This window comes from Parasteatoda tepidariorum, chromosome 5 (assembly GCF_043381705.1).
Source record: "Parasteatoda tepidariorum isolate YZ-2023 chromosome 5, CAS_Ptep_4.0, whole genome shotgun sequence".
Taxonomy (NCBI): domain Eukaryota; kingdom Metazoa; phylum Arthropoda; class Arachnida; order Araneae; family Theridiidae; genus Parasteatoda; species Parasteatoda tepidariorum.
The window spans coordinates 54,483,465-54,500,041 of NC_092208.1; the positions used below are offsets into that span (position 1 = coordinate 54,483,465).

The 16,577-nt window shown below is 28.2% G+C and overlaps 1 protein-coding gene and 1 long non-coding RNA gene across 13 annotated transcripts in view; one reads left to right on the plus strand and one right to left on the minus strand.

Annotated features, from left to right (window-relative positions):
- Nucleotides 1-16,577, minus strand: part of LOC107456769 (myosin heavy chain, clone 203) — an 84,850-nt gene that overhangs the window by 17,509 nt on the left and 50,764 nt on the right. For 7 of the 12 annotated variants that reach the window (XM_071181455.1, XM_016074727.3, XM_016074718.3 and 4 more), the window contains exons 2-4: nt 16,361-16,425; nt 14,228-14,314; nt 4,188-4,280 (exon numbers count right to left, since the gene is read on the minus strand). In XM_071181455.1, coding sequence (XP_071037556.1) covers nt 4,188-4,280; nt 14,228-14,314; nt 16,361-16,425 — 245 coding nt within the window. The remainder of the gene's footprint in view (nt 1-4,187; nt 4,281-14,227; nt 14,315-16,360; nt 16,426-16,577) is intronic. The other 5 variants (XM_071181457.1, XM_016074742.3, XM_016074764.3 and 2 more) reach the window with 1 other exon arrangement.
- LOC139425711 (uncharacterized) overlaps nt 1-16,577 on the plus strand; it is a 77,755-nt gene that overhangs the window by 3,096 nt on the left and 58,082 nt on the right. The window lies entirely within an intron of this gene.

The following is a 16,577-nucleotide window of genomic DNA, read 5'->3' on the forward strand; positions in this document are numbered from 1 at the left end:
ATTAAGTCGTTTAAAATTAAATTTCATTAAAGATGATGTACTTTTTTTATTTAACTTAAAATAACAAATAAATTATTATTAAAAATTACGTTTTACGTTGAGAAATTTGGTTAAATAAGTTTTATAAATTCCTGCAAAAAAAAATTATAAGTAACAGAGATATTTAAACTTTTGATGCTTCAAATTAAATGTAGTTAAACGTAGCATCAAATTAAAGGTATTTTTCCTTCTTTTCTTCTTTTTTTATAACAAAAAAAAAGACTCTCAACTCTATAATAACAAATTCGATTCCTTCCACGGGTAAAATTCATTTTTGCTGATCATACTGTAAACCAAATCGCAAAAAACGATAAAAAATTACGACGAAAAAAAATCATCAGTTACATTTTAATACAGCAAAACATAAAAATAAATAAAAATAATTAACAAAAAGAAGGGAAAATAGTAAAATTCTGCGGCAAATTGATGAATCACTGCATTCAAATAGAGAATTTATGATACATTTCGAAATTCATTTTATATTTTGTTATTACTAAGAAAATAAAATTAAAAAAATTAAATTCGAAATAATTATTGCAAACGTTAAATAAATAAAAAAAATTATAACAGTCGACATAGTCTAAAGAAGACTAGTAAGCATACTAACTGTAACTCTCGTGTATCGTATTTGTCAAACCTGTATTAATTTATGTATTGTTTATTATCTAATAACAATTAATTAAATAAAGTAATAAAAAAATTACAAACGTGTAGTAAAGCGTAACAAAGAGTTCCTTATCGAAATTCAGTAAACTTTGCAGTTTCTATATTTACTTTTATTTAAAAGCTTTCAATCGCTTTCGGGCATTCACTACAAAGAGATTTTACGATTTCAGGAGAGATTTTGTGCTTAAAGGGCAGATCATAAAATGAAAACTAATGAGAAATGCCGAGCTGCTTTCTTGGAGATGATCCAAACTTGTTAACAAAATCAATGCCAAAACCTTGACCTAAAAGGACATTCATAATATGCCTATCACTTTTTTTTGCCCCTTACGTTTTATTACTATCGTATTTTTATCTATTTATTTATATATATATATTTTTTACAATACAGTATGATGAAAAAACATTTATCTTTTGTTTAAAGGAGTATAACTTAAAAATAAATTTCCCATTAACTTTTGACAAGAAATTTATTACCTATTTTTTTATATTCACTAAAAAGAATATTGATTATATTCATATAAGGTGGTACAATAAATAACAAATAAAAATATCAGTTTACTTTATTTGTATGAGTTGCAATTAAAATCTCTATAGATTGAAAACTTTTATTTTTTTAGAGAAAATACTTTTTTTTAACTTATATAATAAAAATTTTTAATTATTATTATTTTAAACATTTTTCCACCTTCTTAAAATCGCTTACGAGATTGAATTATATAATGATTAAATAACCATTCAAAGGTTGAATCACCATTACTAAGATGGAAGGTTGAGCCTATTATCAACTAATCATGTTCAGAAATGGTTAATTTGTACGATAACCGAGAGATTTTGCATTTAGCAATAAAAAAGGTCAAAACTACCAAGATATGATAAAATTTACTGTGTTTCTGGCTCAATGAAGACGGTAAAATATTCGATAATTCCTGCTGAAACGTTTCGGTTATTGTTTTGGTAAAATTAACCATAAAATATGGTTTTATAATATGTGATAAAATTTGGTGAATGAAGTTAAATTTGGTAATTTTATCATGATATCTTATACATGGCTTAAAAACTATATATTCGGTTTAATTTACTCATATTTTGTTTTACTAAATATGTGGTAATAAAAACTACAATTTGGAAAACTAGAATTTCTAGTAGACTATTACTTTACGAACAGAAAAAATACTTAATGAATGGTCTAAATATCGTATTTCGGTGTTTATTACCAGAATTATGTTTTTCTTTACCAGAAATATCATTATCATAAAGTACGGTAATTTACGAGAATTTCACTATAGTATTGCTACAAGTTGAAAATATGGTTAGTGTTACGAGAAAAGCAAGATAAACGCTATGCAAAATGTCTTTAAAATAATTAAACATGACTCGGTTTTGAGGTTGCAAGCAATCGGACTATCATCATGAGTTGACGCATTCCAAATTTTTTAACAGTGCGAAAATGCATATTTGTTTCAAAGCTTCGAATTCAGAACTGAAAGTTTATTATTATTATTATTTTACCTTTTTTAAGGTTTAAACGAACAAATTTCAAAACCTTATTGGTTTTTTTTAAACTATATAAATCAAAAATAATCTGAAAAAAAAGTTGCAAAATATAGATAAGTACAGGTATAAGCAAATAATATACAGGTAAAAACCGTGGAAAATTTTGTTAATAAAATGCTGTTGATAGCTAAATTTGTCATTTGCTCTCCTTTGTTTATTGAAAATTATGCCATGTGATTGTTTTTTCCAGTAAAAATTCTCATAAAAGATAAAAGTCAGAGAGTTGTTTGGACAAGTCTGTTTTTATATTAGATAGAGAAATTTGTGAGAGTAAATCTATGTTAAATCAAAAGTAAATATTAAAACAAATTGTAGATTAGTGAAAGTTAATATGAAAAATACGATAGTATATATAATTTCGTTTCAGTAATAATAAATTAAACATAATTGGTAAATTAATTTAGAACATTTTATGGAACATAAGTATTTAATACAAGAAAATTTTGAGTGCTTAAAAAAGTGTTTTATTAAATGGTACTATTTAAAGTGGTGAACAATTTTACTTTTAATAAACAATTTGAAGAAAATGTTTTTTTTTTATATTATGGATAAAATAAAACAATAATTCTAAAATTATGCTTGATATGTTCGAAATAAATAATGTATGCATAAAAATATAAGTATTATTGATTCACAACCTATAAGCTAAATAATTATCAGGTAACTCTCATTTAAATATTTTTCTTCTTCTAGGGTTTGAGTTTTATTTTGTAAAAGTTAAATATTAATTGTGTGTTATACAAACCAATTTTCATCTATGAGTCACTAGAACGTAGTATATATATCGCACATGGGCTGCAATAGTGGCACAACTAAAAAAACACGCGTTTTGGACTAAGAACAGGTGTAAATATGAAAATACACATTCTTTTCTGTAGCAATACTTGCACAACTCATAATTCAACTTGAAGATAATCTTCGTTTAAGCAAACTAAAGCATTTCTTATGCATTTTCCTTAGCATATACAACTTAAACTCACTTATCTCAAAACATGATTTTTTTGAGTTGTGCCGCTATTGCAGCCCATGAGTGATATATCACTTGTCTAAGTTTAAATATCTGGAATTAAAGTTTTATTTAGTAAAATTTATCAATTATCAACAATCGATTGTAGTCTTTAAGTTACGGGTATGTAGTCTACGTGTCACTCTAAGTTAAGTATAAGTTAAGTTACCTAAGAGTCTAAGTTAAATTATCTAAGTGTCTAAGTTTAGTTATCTGGCATAAAAGTTTTTTTCAGAAAAGTTAATCAATAGTTAATTTTTATTAACAATCAATTGTAGTCTATAAGACACTGGTATGTAGTCTATGTGTCATTGGTCTAAGTTTTGTTACCTGGGATTAAAATGTCATGCTGAAAAAAGTTAATCAAATATTTCTTTGTTTAAAACACTTTTTATAATACACTCATGCACAATTGCGAACTAAATGAAAGCAGTATATCATTTTTGGGTTAAATAGTTGCAGCAATCATTTTAAAAAGCAACAGAAAATAAAATAAAAAGGAACATGTTAAAATAAAAATAGTATGTAAATATAACGAATTCCTGCACGATTTCTAAAATTGTATGAACCACGGAACAAATTCGTGTGACAAAAATAACTGACAGTAAACATGATTAAGTTTTGCAACAAGGTTCTCAGATCTTTCATTTCGTCTTTTCACTCCTACTGAAATATTGTCATTTGTTCTTAAAAAAGAAAGAGTATTCAGCAGAAAAAAGAACCTTTTCAACAAACTCATCTTTTTAAGTTTAAACTTATAGCTTTTAGTATCTTATATGAACTTAAAAACGAACAAGCTAATAAAACAACTCAATTTAAACATGCCGATTGTTAGTAATGTTAATGAGTAAGCGGGCTAGGTTAATTTTCAGACGGTAAATCCATCTAATTGCACAACTGCAGGATCAATATGGTTTACCTCTGTCGTTTCACCTGAATCTTTAATAGTTTTTTCTTTTTCCAATTTAGTTTCTCGCACACGTTCAAATTCCATGACGGTTGGTTCACCAATCTAATTGAAAATTTTATGAACTCATTTGGAGAAAGAGAGCAATTATGACAAAGAAATATGTTAATAAAGAAACATCAATAAAAGGCAAGAAAGTAATAACGGGAGAAAAAAAGTTTAGACTTCATGTTTGATATTAAAAACAGATGGTTCTTCACTAATGTAACATGATTACTGCTGTTGCGAAGTCGAACTTTGAATTTTATACTAATATTGAACTACGACTCACAAGAAGAAGATACAGGTTGTTTTAGACAAGAGCACATTTATTTACATGACGAGGACATTTTACATAGGAAGAAACATAGAAAGAATAACTATTTTAGACATCGTTTTTCTTGTTAACTTATCGATTGTTTGTTCTATAATATTTTATATTTTGTTGCCATTCCATTACAACTAAACTATTTCCCGCTTTCCAATATTATCTATGCGACCCGCAACATCCTCCCCACCTACAAATAAATTTTAAACTTTTAATTAATTCCTTTTTTTTTTTTTTTTTTTTTTTTTTTTTTCTTNTGTTTTAGACAAGAGCACATTTATTTACATGACGAGGACATTTTACATAGGAAGAAACATAGAAAAAATAGTTATTCTTTCTATGTTTCTTCCTAAGTAAAATGTCCTCGTCATGTAAATAAATGTGCTCTTGTCTAAAACAACCTGTATCTTCTTCTTGTGAGTCGTAGTTCAATATTAGTATAAAATTCAAAGTTCGACTTCGCAACATTAAGTGGCGTCCTCTTAGGAAGAAACATAGAAAGAATAACTATTTCAGACATCGTTTTTCTTGTTAACTTATCGATTGTTTGTTCTATATATTTTTATATTTTGTTGCCATTCCATTACAACTAAACTATTTCCCGCTTTCCAATATTATCTATGCGACCCGCAACAACTGCTATTTACAATTAAAAAAAGCAACAAGCTCCAGTGATGGTATTGTATAGTTGCCAACTTTTGCTCTTTCAGAGAAGAATTTTTTTGATAATGGGAGTGAAAAAAATAATTAGATTAACAGTTGTAAGCAGAAATTGTTTTAATTACGCTATCACTTAAAATTCTGCCAAAATGATTAGTATTTCTACTCAGGATCTAATTAAGACATGGTCAGAAATATTTTAGTTTTTCCTTTTAAATTATTTTTTTTTCAATTTTATACTTTTTATTAATGATCTCACAATTTTAATTTTATATCTTTTATTAATATTCTTACTATTTTAATTTTACACTTTTATTAATGTTGTGCCTTGTTGATTTTAAACTTATATAATACTCTAAAATTTTATCGAAAAAGACCATTCAAATTAATGTTTATTTTTGTTATGAAAAAATCTCAGCAATATGTTTCGATTCAACCAAAAATCTAAGGCTGCAGTCACACCGGTGAGCCTATATTCGATTCATATTGCATGCAACACGTGGATGGACGTGATGCATCAGCTAGATTATCAAAGTCAAAAACGTTGGTGGCTAATCAGACTTATTTAAAATTTGATCGATGCATCATCAAGATACATCATGTGTTTACTACAAACTTTAATATGCACACTTGTGTAGACAATGTGAAATTACAATATAAGAAATACAACATTTATAGTTAGTGAAAATGTTAAGGTTTCTTAAAACAGTTATTCTGCCCAGGGTCGAAACTTCTCTCAATCGGGCCTAGGGGGATTTAGTGATTCACGAAGTGGCCACAAAAAACCGTAAACTCGTTTAGCGGATCGGCTGCCCACCTGCGGTGACCAAACCTTCATACGTTGAGCTGCAGTGGCTCATGAGATAGAGCATTTGCCTCCCAATGAAGTGCCCAAAGTTTGAATCCCAGCTCTAGCTCTCAGCAAAAACAGCGTTAAAGTATAATATGCTCAGTGGTAGACGAATCCTAAATTAGAATCACCTTGCCGTCGAGATATCTGTAAAAGAGTTTTGTTTTTTACCTCTCTATGTAACGCATATGTGGGTTAGTTTCATCAAAAGGTCCTTCATGAAGGATAGTTTGCATCAATGTTTGATCTAGGAGTTCCCTTGCCTTCTCAGTTGGGTACAAAATTACAAAACTGCGGAGGTGAACATAAACTCAGAATTGGTTTAGTCGCTCAGCGTCGGTCGTAAATAAAATAGAAACCTCATGTGATGATAGAGCTTTCACCTCCCAATGAGGTGACCGAAGTTCGAATCTCAGCAGTGCCTGGTTGATAGGAATTCTACACCCGGGTCGCACCAGCCACAGTACGTAAAATAAATATCTTCAGAGGAAGACAGACGGATTATGGGGTTTTCCTCTCCATGCAACTCAAATACGAAATAGTTTTATCATAAAGTCTTCAACGCTAGTTAGTTTGTCCCAATACTTTATAGACGAGTTCCCTTGTCCAACGGAATCAGTTCAAAATTACATGGCTACGGAGTTGAACATTGATAGTCATGAACCCAAAAAGTGGATCGACTGTGCTCAACACCGTATAAACTTAAATTAAATAAATAAACAAATAAATGAAACTTTAATACGATGCTAAAGTGAACCACTTTTTGTTAAATTTGTAAAACAGCATTGTGAAATCAAGTTAAATATGGATTTATCTGCTTGATAATATGATCTAACTTGATCACTATATTAGTGTTACTGCGAATTTGAACAACATTGTGGTTCAACATGATCTAAAATTTTTAAGAATGCAATTTTTAACAATTTTGACAATTAATTAAGATAAAAATATGTCGTATTGGTCAATATAATTTTAAATCAATTTGATTAAACTAAGAACCAAATATTAAAGCATAAATTTTTTCTATCCCTATAAATATAAAGAAAATATTTCAAGGAGTAGGTGTAGCTGTGGTATTGGGCATCTTGTACTTTAAAATATTTAAGAGCAGCAGTTTTGCATTTTTTGAAGCAGCAACAGTATGCTTTCAATACTTTAAATCGGTTCAACAACGTTGAACATTGATACGGTGGAATTTTCTGCAACCTTTATAAGGAATTGAATTGAACCATGTTTCCATTCAGCACGAATCTTAGCATCGGTATGAGATTACTAGCTTTAAGAAGAACGATTATATGATTCAAATTAATTGATTAAAGTTACAGCAAATTTGAACAATATTATGATTTAAAATGCTACAAAATTTCCATCCCTATAAAATTTTAATTTTAGAGAAGTTAAGAACATTAATAAATCTACCTATTTGAATAGGTTTGTAGAAAATGTCTATTTTCAAAAATATTTAGTAAATTTTATAGTAGATTTCCTTGAAGCAGCAATCACTGCATCTCATTTTAATAAACAGTACAAAAAATTGAAAAATAGTACCAAAATAATTTATATTGCCGTTAAACTTTTCAAATTTTGATTTTTATGAATTATTAACTATTAATTTTCTCATGATAACTTATTTTAAAAAAAAATTATTATCCTTATTTAAAAACAATGTTGAACATTCCTTTGAACAATTTACAAATGAATTTAAGTGGAACACCGAATTCGCATAGAATTTCAAAAAAATGTTCTTCAAATCTTCACAATATAAAGGTATGAATCTGTGCCAACAAAGAATGCTATAAAGTTGTTTAAGATGATCATCCTTGAGCAAGGTAGTCAGCATTTTTTTATGTTTTTTTTTTTAAGCAGCCTCATAGTCTAGCTACGAGAATCTATGCCAACATCAGAAAGAAACATCCTTCAGCAAGGTAGATGGCATTACTTTCTCAAATTAGTCAGGTCAATTAACATAATTATTAGCATAAGTTGTACCCTTCAAATGTGATGATTTGAACTGAGAGAACTATCGATTATTTTAAACATAGTGATAATGATATCCTTAAACGTATTATAGTTATCTGTCTTAGTTATCATCTCTCAAGATAAATAACGGACAGCGATAATATGGTGATCATTATCAATGAGGAAAATTATTGAATAAGAGATAATCGTATACGGAGAAAAAAATCTGGTAAAATAACAGTACTTCATGTCAATAATATAACATTTCAGGTTAAGAAAACATAACTCCCCTAGATAAAACTAAGATATACGGTGTTTTAACCATTCATTTGGTAAGTTTTCGCTCATATGGTAACGGTTTACCGAAGATTCTAGTTTTGAAAGCTATAGTTCTAATTACCACACATTTAGTTAAAAATACTGAACTGAAAAGTAAATTTTGCCTAATAAAGGTTTTTTTTTGCCGTTCTCTAAAGTATCATGATAAAATTACGAAATTTTACCGCATTTACCAAATTCTATCATAAATATTAAAACTATATATATTTTTTTAATTTCATCGAAATCATTACCAAAGCGTTTTGATAACAAGAACCAATCCTTTCGGTTTTTCCATACAGCTAGAAACACGGTAAATTTTACCATATTCTGGTATTTTTTACCATATTGTTTTGTTAGTGTGAGTGTTGATAAATTGCATTTTAATAATGAAAATATTGATCTACTAAAAAATAATGTAAAATAGTTCAATTGAAAAAATGTAGCATCATACCGTTAAACACCGATATTTTCAGGCGATATATTGCGAAATTACAATTACAATTTAAGTTAAATTAGGGACAGTTAACAACTTAAAACCAGTTTCAATTCTAAAATACGCGAACATTCATCGAATAGAGCATAGTAAATATTGAAGAGTCCATTATCTTAAATTTTCAATTTTGCATTTTTCGTATTGTTTACATGTTGTAAATATTTTAATGTAATAAATATCCATACATATCAAAATTTTTTGACTCTTAAACATATTGATGACAAGTATTGTCATTGACAAAATTTAAAAGAAAATAATTCTGAAAAGTAATTTATTTCAAATTTATGGCTGAAAAAAATTTCTATTCATAATTTCTTCGAACCCTTCCTAATCCTACACAATTATTGTGAAATCTATTTAACTTAGAAAAGGAGATGAGTCGTTGTATACTTTTTTTATTTCTTTCATCATTGTATTCATAATACCAATCAAAATTATTATATCAATTTCAAAGTTATAGTTATACCAATGAAAATTATTATATAAATTTAATTACTTTTTCAACAAGACTTTAAAGCTTTATTTAGAATTGAAATGAAATTATTTGCTATAATAAACATCAATTTGTTACGCAAACTTAATATTAAATGGATTTTTTAGCATGGCAGTTATCATGAAGTATTTCTTAAAATTTCGATATATAAGAATTATCTAAGCAATTTGAAAACTAAACATTATATTTATTTCAACATTTTAAAATTTGTTTGCCATAAATAAGAAATAAATATGTTGCCTTTCGAAAACTAAACAAAAATTCAATAAAAAAATTTAAAAAAATTAATTTATTGATTTATTTTGCCAATTAACGAATAAGATAAACGGAATCTCAGTTTACCAAGGTTTCGGTCGCTTTTGCTATATAGGATGAATCTGGTTTTTGATAATAGAGATCAACTTAGAGAGGTGATCAATTTACCACAAGATCAATTTACCAATCAATTTACCTACCGTCAAGAAGGCCAACTTGACGTTGCCTTGTTTTCATAATAGAGCGACATTTTAACAGATAGCCAGAAAATCATTCTAAGGGATGGTGATAGCCTTTGTTTTATTTTTCAGGAATGTTGAACACTGAATAATTTTAAATAACATTGTTAGAGCCGTGGTGGCTTAGGGCAGTGTTTCCCAAAGTGTGGTACGCGTACCCCCAGGGGTACGGGAACAGTTTAGAGGGGGTACGCGTTCGTATGCGAAATATCTTGGAACAGACGAAATTTTCAAAAAATTTCATTTAAAAACAAAGCTAGCCAGGAAAATTTACGATTACATATTTTTATATTGCCTATTTTTTGCAGCGTTAACAGTTAATAATTAGTGGTGTCAACAGCCAGTTGTGATTTTTAACTTTTGTGCAATTTTTTTATAGTAAAANATTTACCAAGAAGGCCAACTTGACAAGTTTTGTAATAAATTACACAAAGAGATGATGTGTCATTGCGTTGTCCTTAGAAGTTGCCTTGTTTTTATAATAGCGCGACATTTTAACAGATACCCAGAAAATCATTCTAAGGGATGGTGATAGCCTTGTTTTATTTTTCAGGAATGTTGAACACTGAATAATTTTAAATAACATTGTTAGAGCCGTGGTGGCTAAGGGGATAGAGCGCTCACCTCCGTATGAGGTGAACTGAGTTCGAATCACAGCGATGGTTGGTCAATATAAATCCCTCACCCGGCTCGCACCGACCACAGTGCTGACGTAAAATATCCTCAGACAGATCACATGGTTGACGGATCACAAGTTAGAGTCCTCTTGCTGTCAGGCAAACAGTGGGAGGTTTTCCTCTCCATGTAAAGCAAATACTAGTTAGTTCCATTAGAAAGTCCTCAAGAAAGGCAAATTTCTCTCTATACTTGATCCAGAAGTTCCTTTGTTTTCTGGATTGGGTTCACAATTACAAGGTTACGGAGTTGAACATTGATAGTCGTAAGCCCGAAATTGGGTCGGTTGTTCAATGGCGGTTATATAATAAAATAAAATAATTTCTAAATATTAGTAAATGATGATCATATTATTTAACTATCAATATATTTTTTAAATTTTCCTGCAATATTTAGAAAGACTTTTTGTAATAGTTAGAAAATTCGGCAATAAACTCGTTTCTAACGTTTCATCAGTATTTGATTATTATTTTCAAATCAGAGGTGTAAAATCGGTATAAATAACATTTAATGTCATTTTCTCAATTCGCATTATCAAAAATCAAATTAAGTTCAATATGCAAAGAGATATCTCATTCTTAATCAACTGAGCAAACTTAATCAGCTAATGCCGCTTGTAAAATGCATCAACAAGTTAGTTCATTTTCGAATTCGTTATTTTTAATTTCTTATCGACTAGACAGGCTTTCAAGTTAATTTCCCTCAGGACTAAGATCACGAAGAGAACCGACCTACTGAAAGTACATTCAGTATAACCACTGAAAACGTTACTTTTTAATAACATAAGTTCAGATTTCGCATTAAAAAAAAATTCCGCACTGTTACATCAAATCCAGTGTTAAGTAATAATGTTTTTTTTACGCTATATTGTGCTGTAAATCTTCTCACCTGTGTAATCCTCACGAGTCAAACAATATGTTCTTACAACATTCTTAAAACTTTATATTGAATGGTTACTTCGTGAAGAAAATATCAATGACCTCATCTCAATCCGGCTGATACTGTTTTTCTTGACACTAACTTATGTGGTTTTTCTTTCCACTCAATGCAAATGAGGTTAGTTTCCCTTAATGTTCTCCACAAAATTGAATTCTTATCTGATACTTAACTCAGGAGTTCTCGTCTTCTGAGTTGGCATCAAAAATCGAAGTTAAGCCTTAAAAAATCATAAATCTACTATGTAGAAGGCTTTCAAGATTAAGTAATATTAAAAGGATAGATTGCGCCAATGAATTGCTCATTATAAATTTAACTGATTAATCAGATTCATGATTAAATTTTACAGCTTTAGATATTTAGGTTTTTTTTATTTTATTTAGCGGCGTAAAATGATCCGAATTTTTATAACGATTTAAGTCTAACTAACATAATAGCCCCCATTATTCTCATCAAGCAACATTGGTGCGGTTCTCACCCTTTTTCATTTTTTTTAAAATTTTTAAATGGCGCACTAAGAAAAAATAAATAGTCAAAACAACCGGAATTTTTTAAAATTTACCGTGTATGTCTTTATGATCTCGTTTTACCGAAGCGCTTTTGTAATGGTTATGGCAAAATAGTGCTTTATATGTGATAAAATTTGGAAAATGTGGTAAAATTTGATAATTTAATCATGATACCTTAGAGTTACTACATGACATAAAAGCCATTTATTCGATTAAATTTAATACGGACTCTAATTTTGAATACCAGAATTTCCGATAAATTATTACCATATGAGAAAAAAATTACCAAATTAATGAATAAAATCCCGTATATTTTGATTTTTATTGTACACAATCATGGTTATTTTTTAACAAGAAGTGCCATTTCCATATAGTACCTACTGTTACTTTATCAGATTTTTTTTACATGCGTGAAAACTTCCTTTCCTAGTATAATTTCCTACGCATTTGGTAAATTTTAGACTCGTGTTTGAAAATTTACGTAACAAAATGAATCCATTTCTGTCCATATATGTTTATCGCTTTCTATCAGAAGCATTGTCTTTTTCTTTTAAATACAGTAATACTGATCAACTATTTTTTTTTTTTTTAAATTTTTAGTTATTTTTTTAAAATTTTCTCCTGACTTCTTGAACTTTCCTTTTGACTTTCGTCCCAATCTCATTTTTATTTCTGACTTAAATAATCCATTTGCATATTCAAAGGATTATTACAGATCTGGTTTTTAGTGCAAAAATTTGTAGCAGTTTTCTAAACAAAAAAGTAACTTTTTTTAATTTATGGTTTAAAATCGATCAATACCATCACAAATTAGACTCACGACAAGGACGGTGTGCTGGTACTTTTTGCCGTAAAATCCTTTTCAACAGACACATTTAAAAATACAACAAATCTGATACACCGCGATTTTTACAGTAATAATTACCGTAAAATCACTGAATCACTCTAATTAAATGAATGTTACTTTAAAGAATTATGGGATAATATTTTGCGATAAAATAGATTTTATGGCTGAGGCACCCAAAGTATCGGCACTTTATACCGTAATTTGAACCGGAATTTCTTACAGTGAGTGATTTTAAATTACACATTCCGACCTTACGATAATGTTATTCTGGATCATCAATATCATCATTATTTTGAATTAAAATTATCCCCTCTGTAAAAAAATAAAAATACTACTGGAAAAAAAATCTTTTAACTTGTTATGCTTTTATTCATTTTTGAACTGATAAAAATTTTGCATCTAATTACTAAATAATGAACGAATAATCTAGAGAATAGCTTTCAGATGTTAGCATTTCTTCAGAAGTTTTTTTTTTTAATATTTAGCTTTTTGAAACAAGAATATTTATTTTCCCACAACCTTTTATTATTTTTCCCCCGGCTTTTCTTTCTGCAGTTCTGATGAAAGGTCTAAAAATGACTCATATGCTTGTTTTCCAATCTTTCCTCGAACTTATCTTAGGCCCGATACTATATTATTCGATTGGTCATTCTCCCTATAAAGGTCAAATGATGTTTGCCTTCTCGAATAGCAAGATAATGTCAACAGGGTGAAAGGCATCAGTGGGTAACATTTAACATTGATTACCAGATGTTGAGGAAGGAATTCGGTTTTTGTTTAACATGAGTAGCTCATGATTATTTGAGCAATGACAGATATAAGATAACAGATATCACGCGCAAAGAAGTGCATTATTTGAATTTGCTCCGTCTGAGAAGATAATCTCTTAAATAGAGAATAATAAAAGTTGAGACGCCTGACAACTGAAAGTAAAAAAATAAAAATTATATTTTTGATGTATTGGAATAAATCGAAAAATACAAATGTGCTTTAAAATTTTTTATTAGGTATAGGGAATAACTTTTATGTATTTTTAGTAGATTTAGATGTGTTTCTCGTAAAAGCAAAATTAATGCTAGGACGTTTTATTTTTAGTTTAATAAACGTGTTTTTCAAAATTATTTTGAAAAATTGTAAAAATTCTGCAGTGGTTTTATTTTTTAAATGTTATTACGATTTCTATAATTACTGGGCAAATATTTTAACCATTTTGTATAATAATTTAACACTAACGTAAAAATATTTATTCTTAAATATTTATTTATTTATAAGCTTGTTCAAATTAAAAAAGCTTTAAACTATAACCAATTGAAATTTTTTGATAAAATTAAACGGGTTTTGAGAGTCCAAGTTTGTTTACAATCTCAAGATTATAACAATAAATAAACTTTGTTGAAACATTTGTTGAAACCTTCAAAAAAATTAATAGATACAAGCAAATTACTTACATCTTTGTCTTTTTCATCTTTTTCCTCTAGTTTAATAGTCTCCACTTTGATTGGTTCTGTGTCATTTTCAGCAATTTTATTTGGCAGCTAAATATAAATAACAGAATTTCATTCATATAAATTTAAAGCAATAGAGAAATCAAAAGAATTATGGAAAACAAAGAAAGGATTATTACAGGTTACTAAAATTTATTTGAAACACAAAATATTGTACTGAGTGTAATTTCTGACCTTAAAGCAAAAATTATTCTTATTTAATTTATATTATAATTTATAAATTTAAAAAAACATAATAAGTGTCTTAAATATATATTTCGTAGCATATGTTTAGTAAAGTTTTCTTTAAATTCTTTAGCCCAAAGAACAACTGAAAGGTAAAAAGAAACGTACGGGGGTTTTATGCATACTATGCACATTACTACAGATTACGTAGTATTTTGTAAAAAATTATAATCTCTTAAAACACTGTCAACATACATCTGTTTTATATTAGGACTTTAAAATAAAATAAATACAACAGATTTCTAAAATATATTTTTCATAGCATATGTTTAATAAAATTTTCAGTAAATTCTTAGCCCTAAAAATTGAAAAGGAAAATGACACATACGTGGTTTATGATATTCTCTGTAATTTTTTGCAGTTTACGTATTATTCTATAAAAAAGTTATAACTACTAAAACCAACGTTAACATAATGTCTCGCTATTGATTCTCAAATATAAAATTTGAAATGAATTCGTTTACAAGTTTGGAAAGGACATTATAAACGATTTCAGAAAGAGAGAGGATTCGTCTTTCGCAATACTTAAATGAATGAACAAAACATTTTATTTTATAAAATTTTCTAAACTTTTTATTCTTCAGTTTTATAAATTGCATTTTTTTTTTTAAAAAAAAAAGCTGTATTGCGGTTAAAAAAATTCTAACTTCGATTTCTTAGGACAGTATAGTAGAAAACACATTATGAAAACACATATTGAAGAAGGCAAGATCATTGACCTAAGGATTGTTCGGATAAGGATATAAATAACTCGTAAATATAAATTTGTTGTTTTTCAATGATTTTTCTAATCCCTAACCCCATAATTTGTCAACAGATGAAATGTTTTGGAAAGAGAAAATTAATACATTAAATCGATAAAATAGATTTTGCTTTTAAACATTTCAGTAATTAATAAATTGAATATTATATTGTAAAATGTAAACTTAAATTTAAAAATATTCTTAAAAAATGAGTTTGACGAATTATTTTAGGTTTCGCAAGTATATGAGGCCCAATTCTAAAGTAATCATACGTCCTCAAATCTTGAATGCAGTCCTAGAATTTTAATAATTGCTGATAAAAACTTTCAAATTTGTTCTGGCGTGTATTCGTTCAATTCTAGCTTTCGTATTTCTACAAGTTTCTACAGAGTATAATTTGAAAGAAATTTCTCCTTCGTGCACAATTTTCTCAGCTATACGATGCATCTGAAATTCTCAGTCAAGTAATTCGCACGCTATGCAGAAAAGTTAATCATAGCATGCTTTGCTAGTACATTGTATGCTATCCTATCCCCTAAATTGTCTCGATGGGTTTATTGTGATTCCGCAGAAAACATACATTAAGCAACAAGAATTACGGACAATTCAACTGTCCCTGATTTTTAATTTGTAACTTTACTTAAACGATAAGATGGCGTCGAGATAAAAAAAAATTCAAAAAATAAACAAACAAATAAAAATGCTAACTAATTTTACTGTTATGACTCAAACGTTCAAGGGTATTACAATTATATTTAATAAAGTGTAAAAACATCTTTATCCAGCTAAAACTATTTTATCTTGTTAGTTTTATAAATACTAATTTAACTTCCACTCGCACAAACGTTCTACAACATTCACTTCTAATTAAGTCTCTAAATGCCAACTGAGTGGGCTCTCCCAAATATGAAGATTTTCAAATGATTACTAATTATTAAAGAGACTGGGATATTTTTCAAGGCTAATGATCAGACACTCAGCGCAAAATTCTCTTTATTACTCCACATCTGCGCTATTTAAATAGAGTGAAAAGAGTTTTTTTTAAACTAGGTAATATAAAAATAATACAAAAAGAGAACAAAAGAGAAAAAAAAAAAACATAACATACATCTTCAGTGGACGGAACATCGCCAGCTGTTTTGTCATTTTCCTCTCTGGCTTCAGGTGCAGCTTCTGAAAATAGAACTCAAGTTAATATCTAGTTAAAATTAAACACACAATAAAATAAAATAGTTTTAGATTCGATTAAATAATACTGTAAAAATTGTAAACATCACTGTAAAAATTATGGTATATCAGATTTTTTGTTACGTAAAATTTTACAG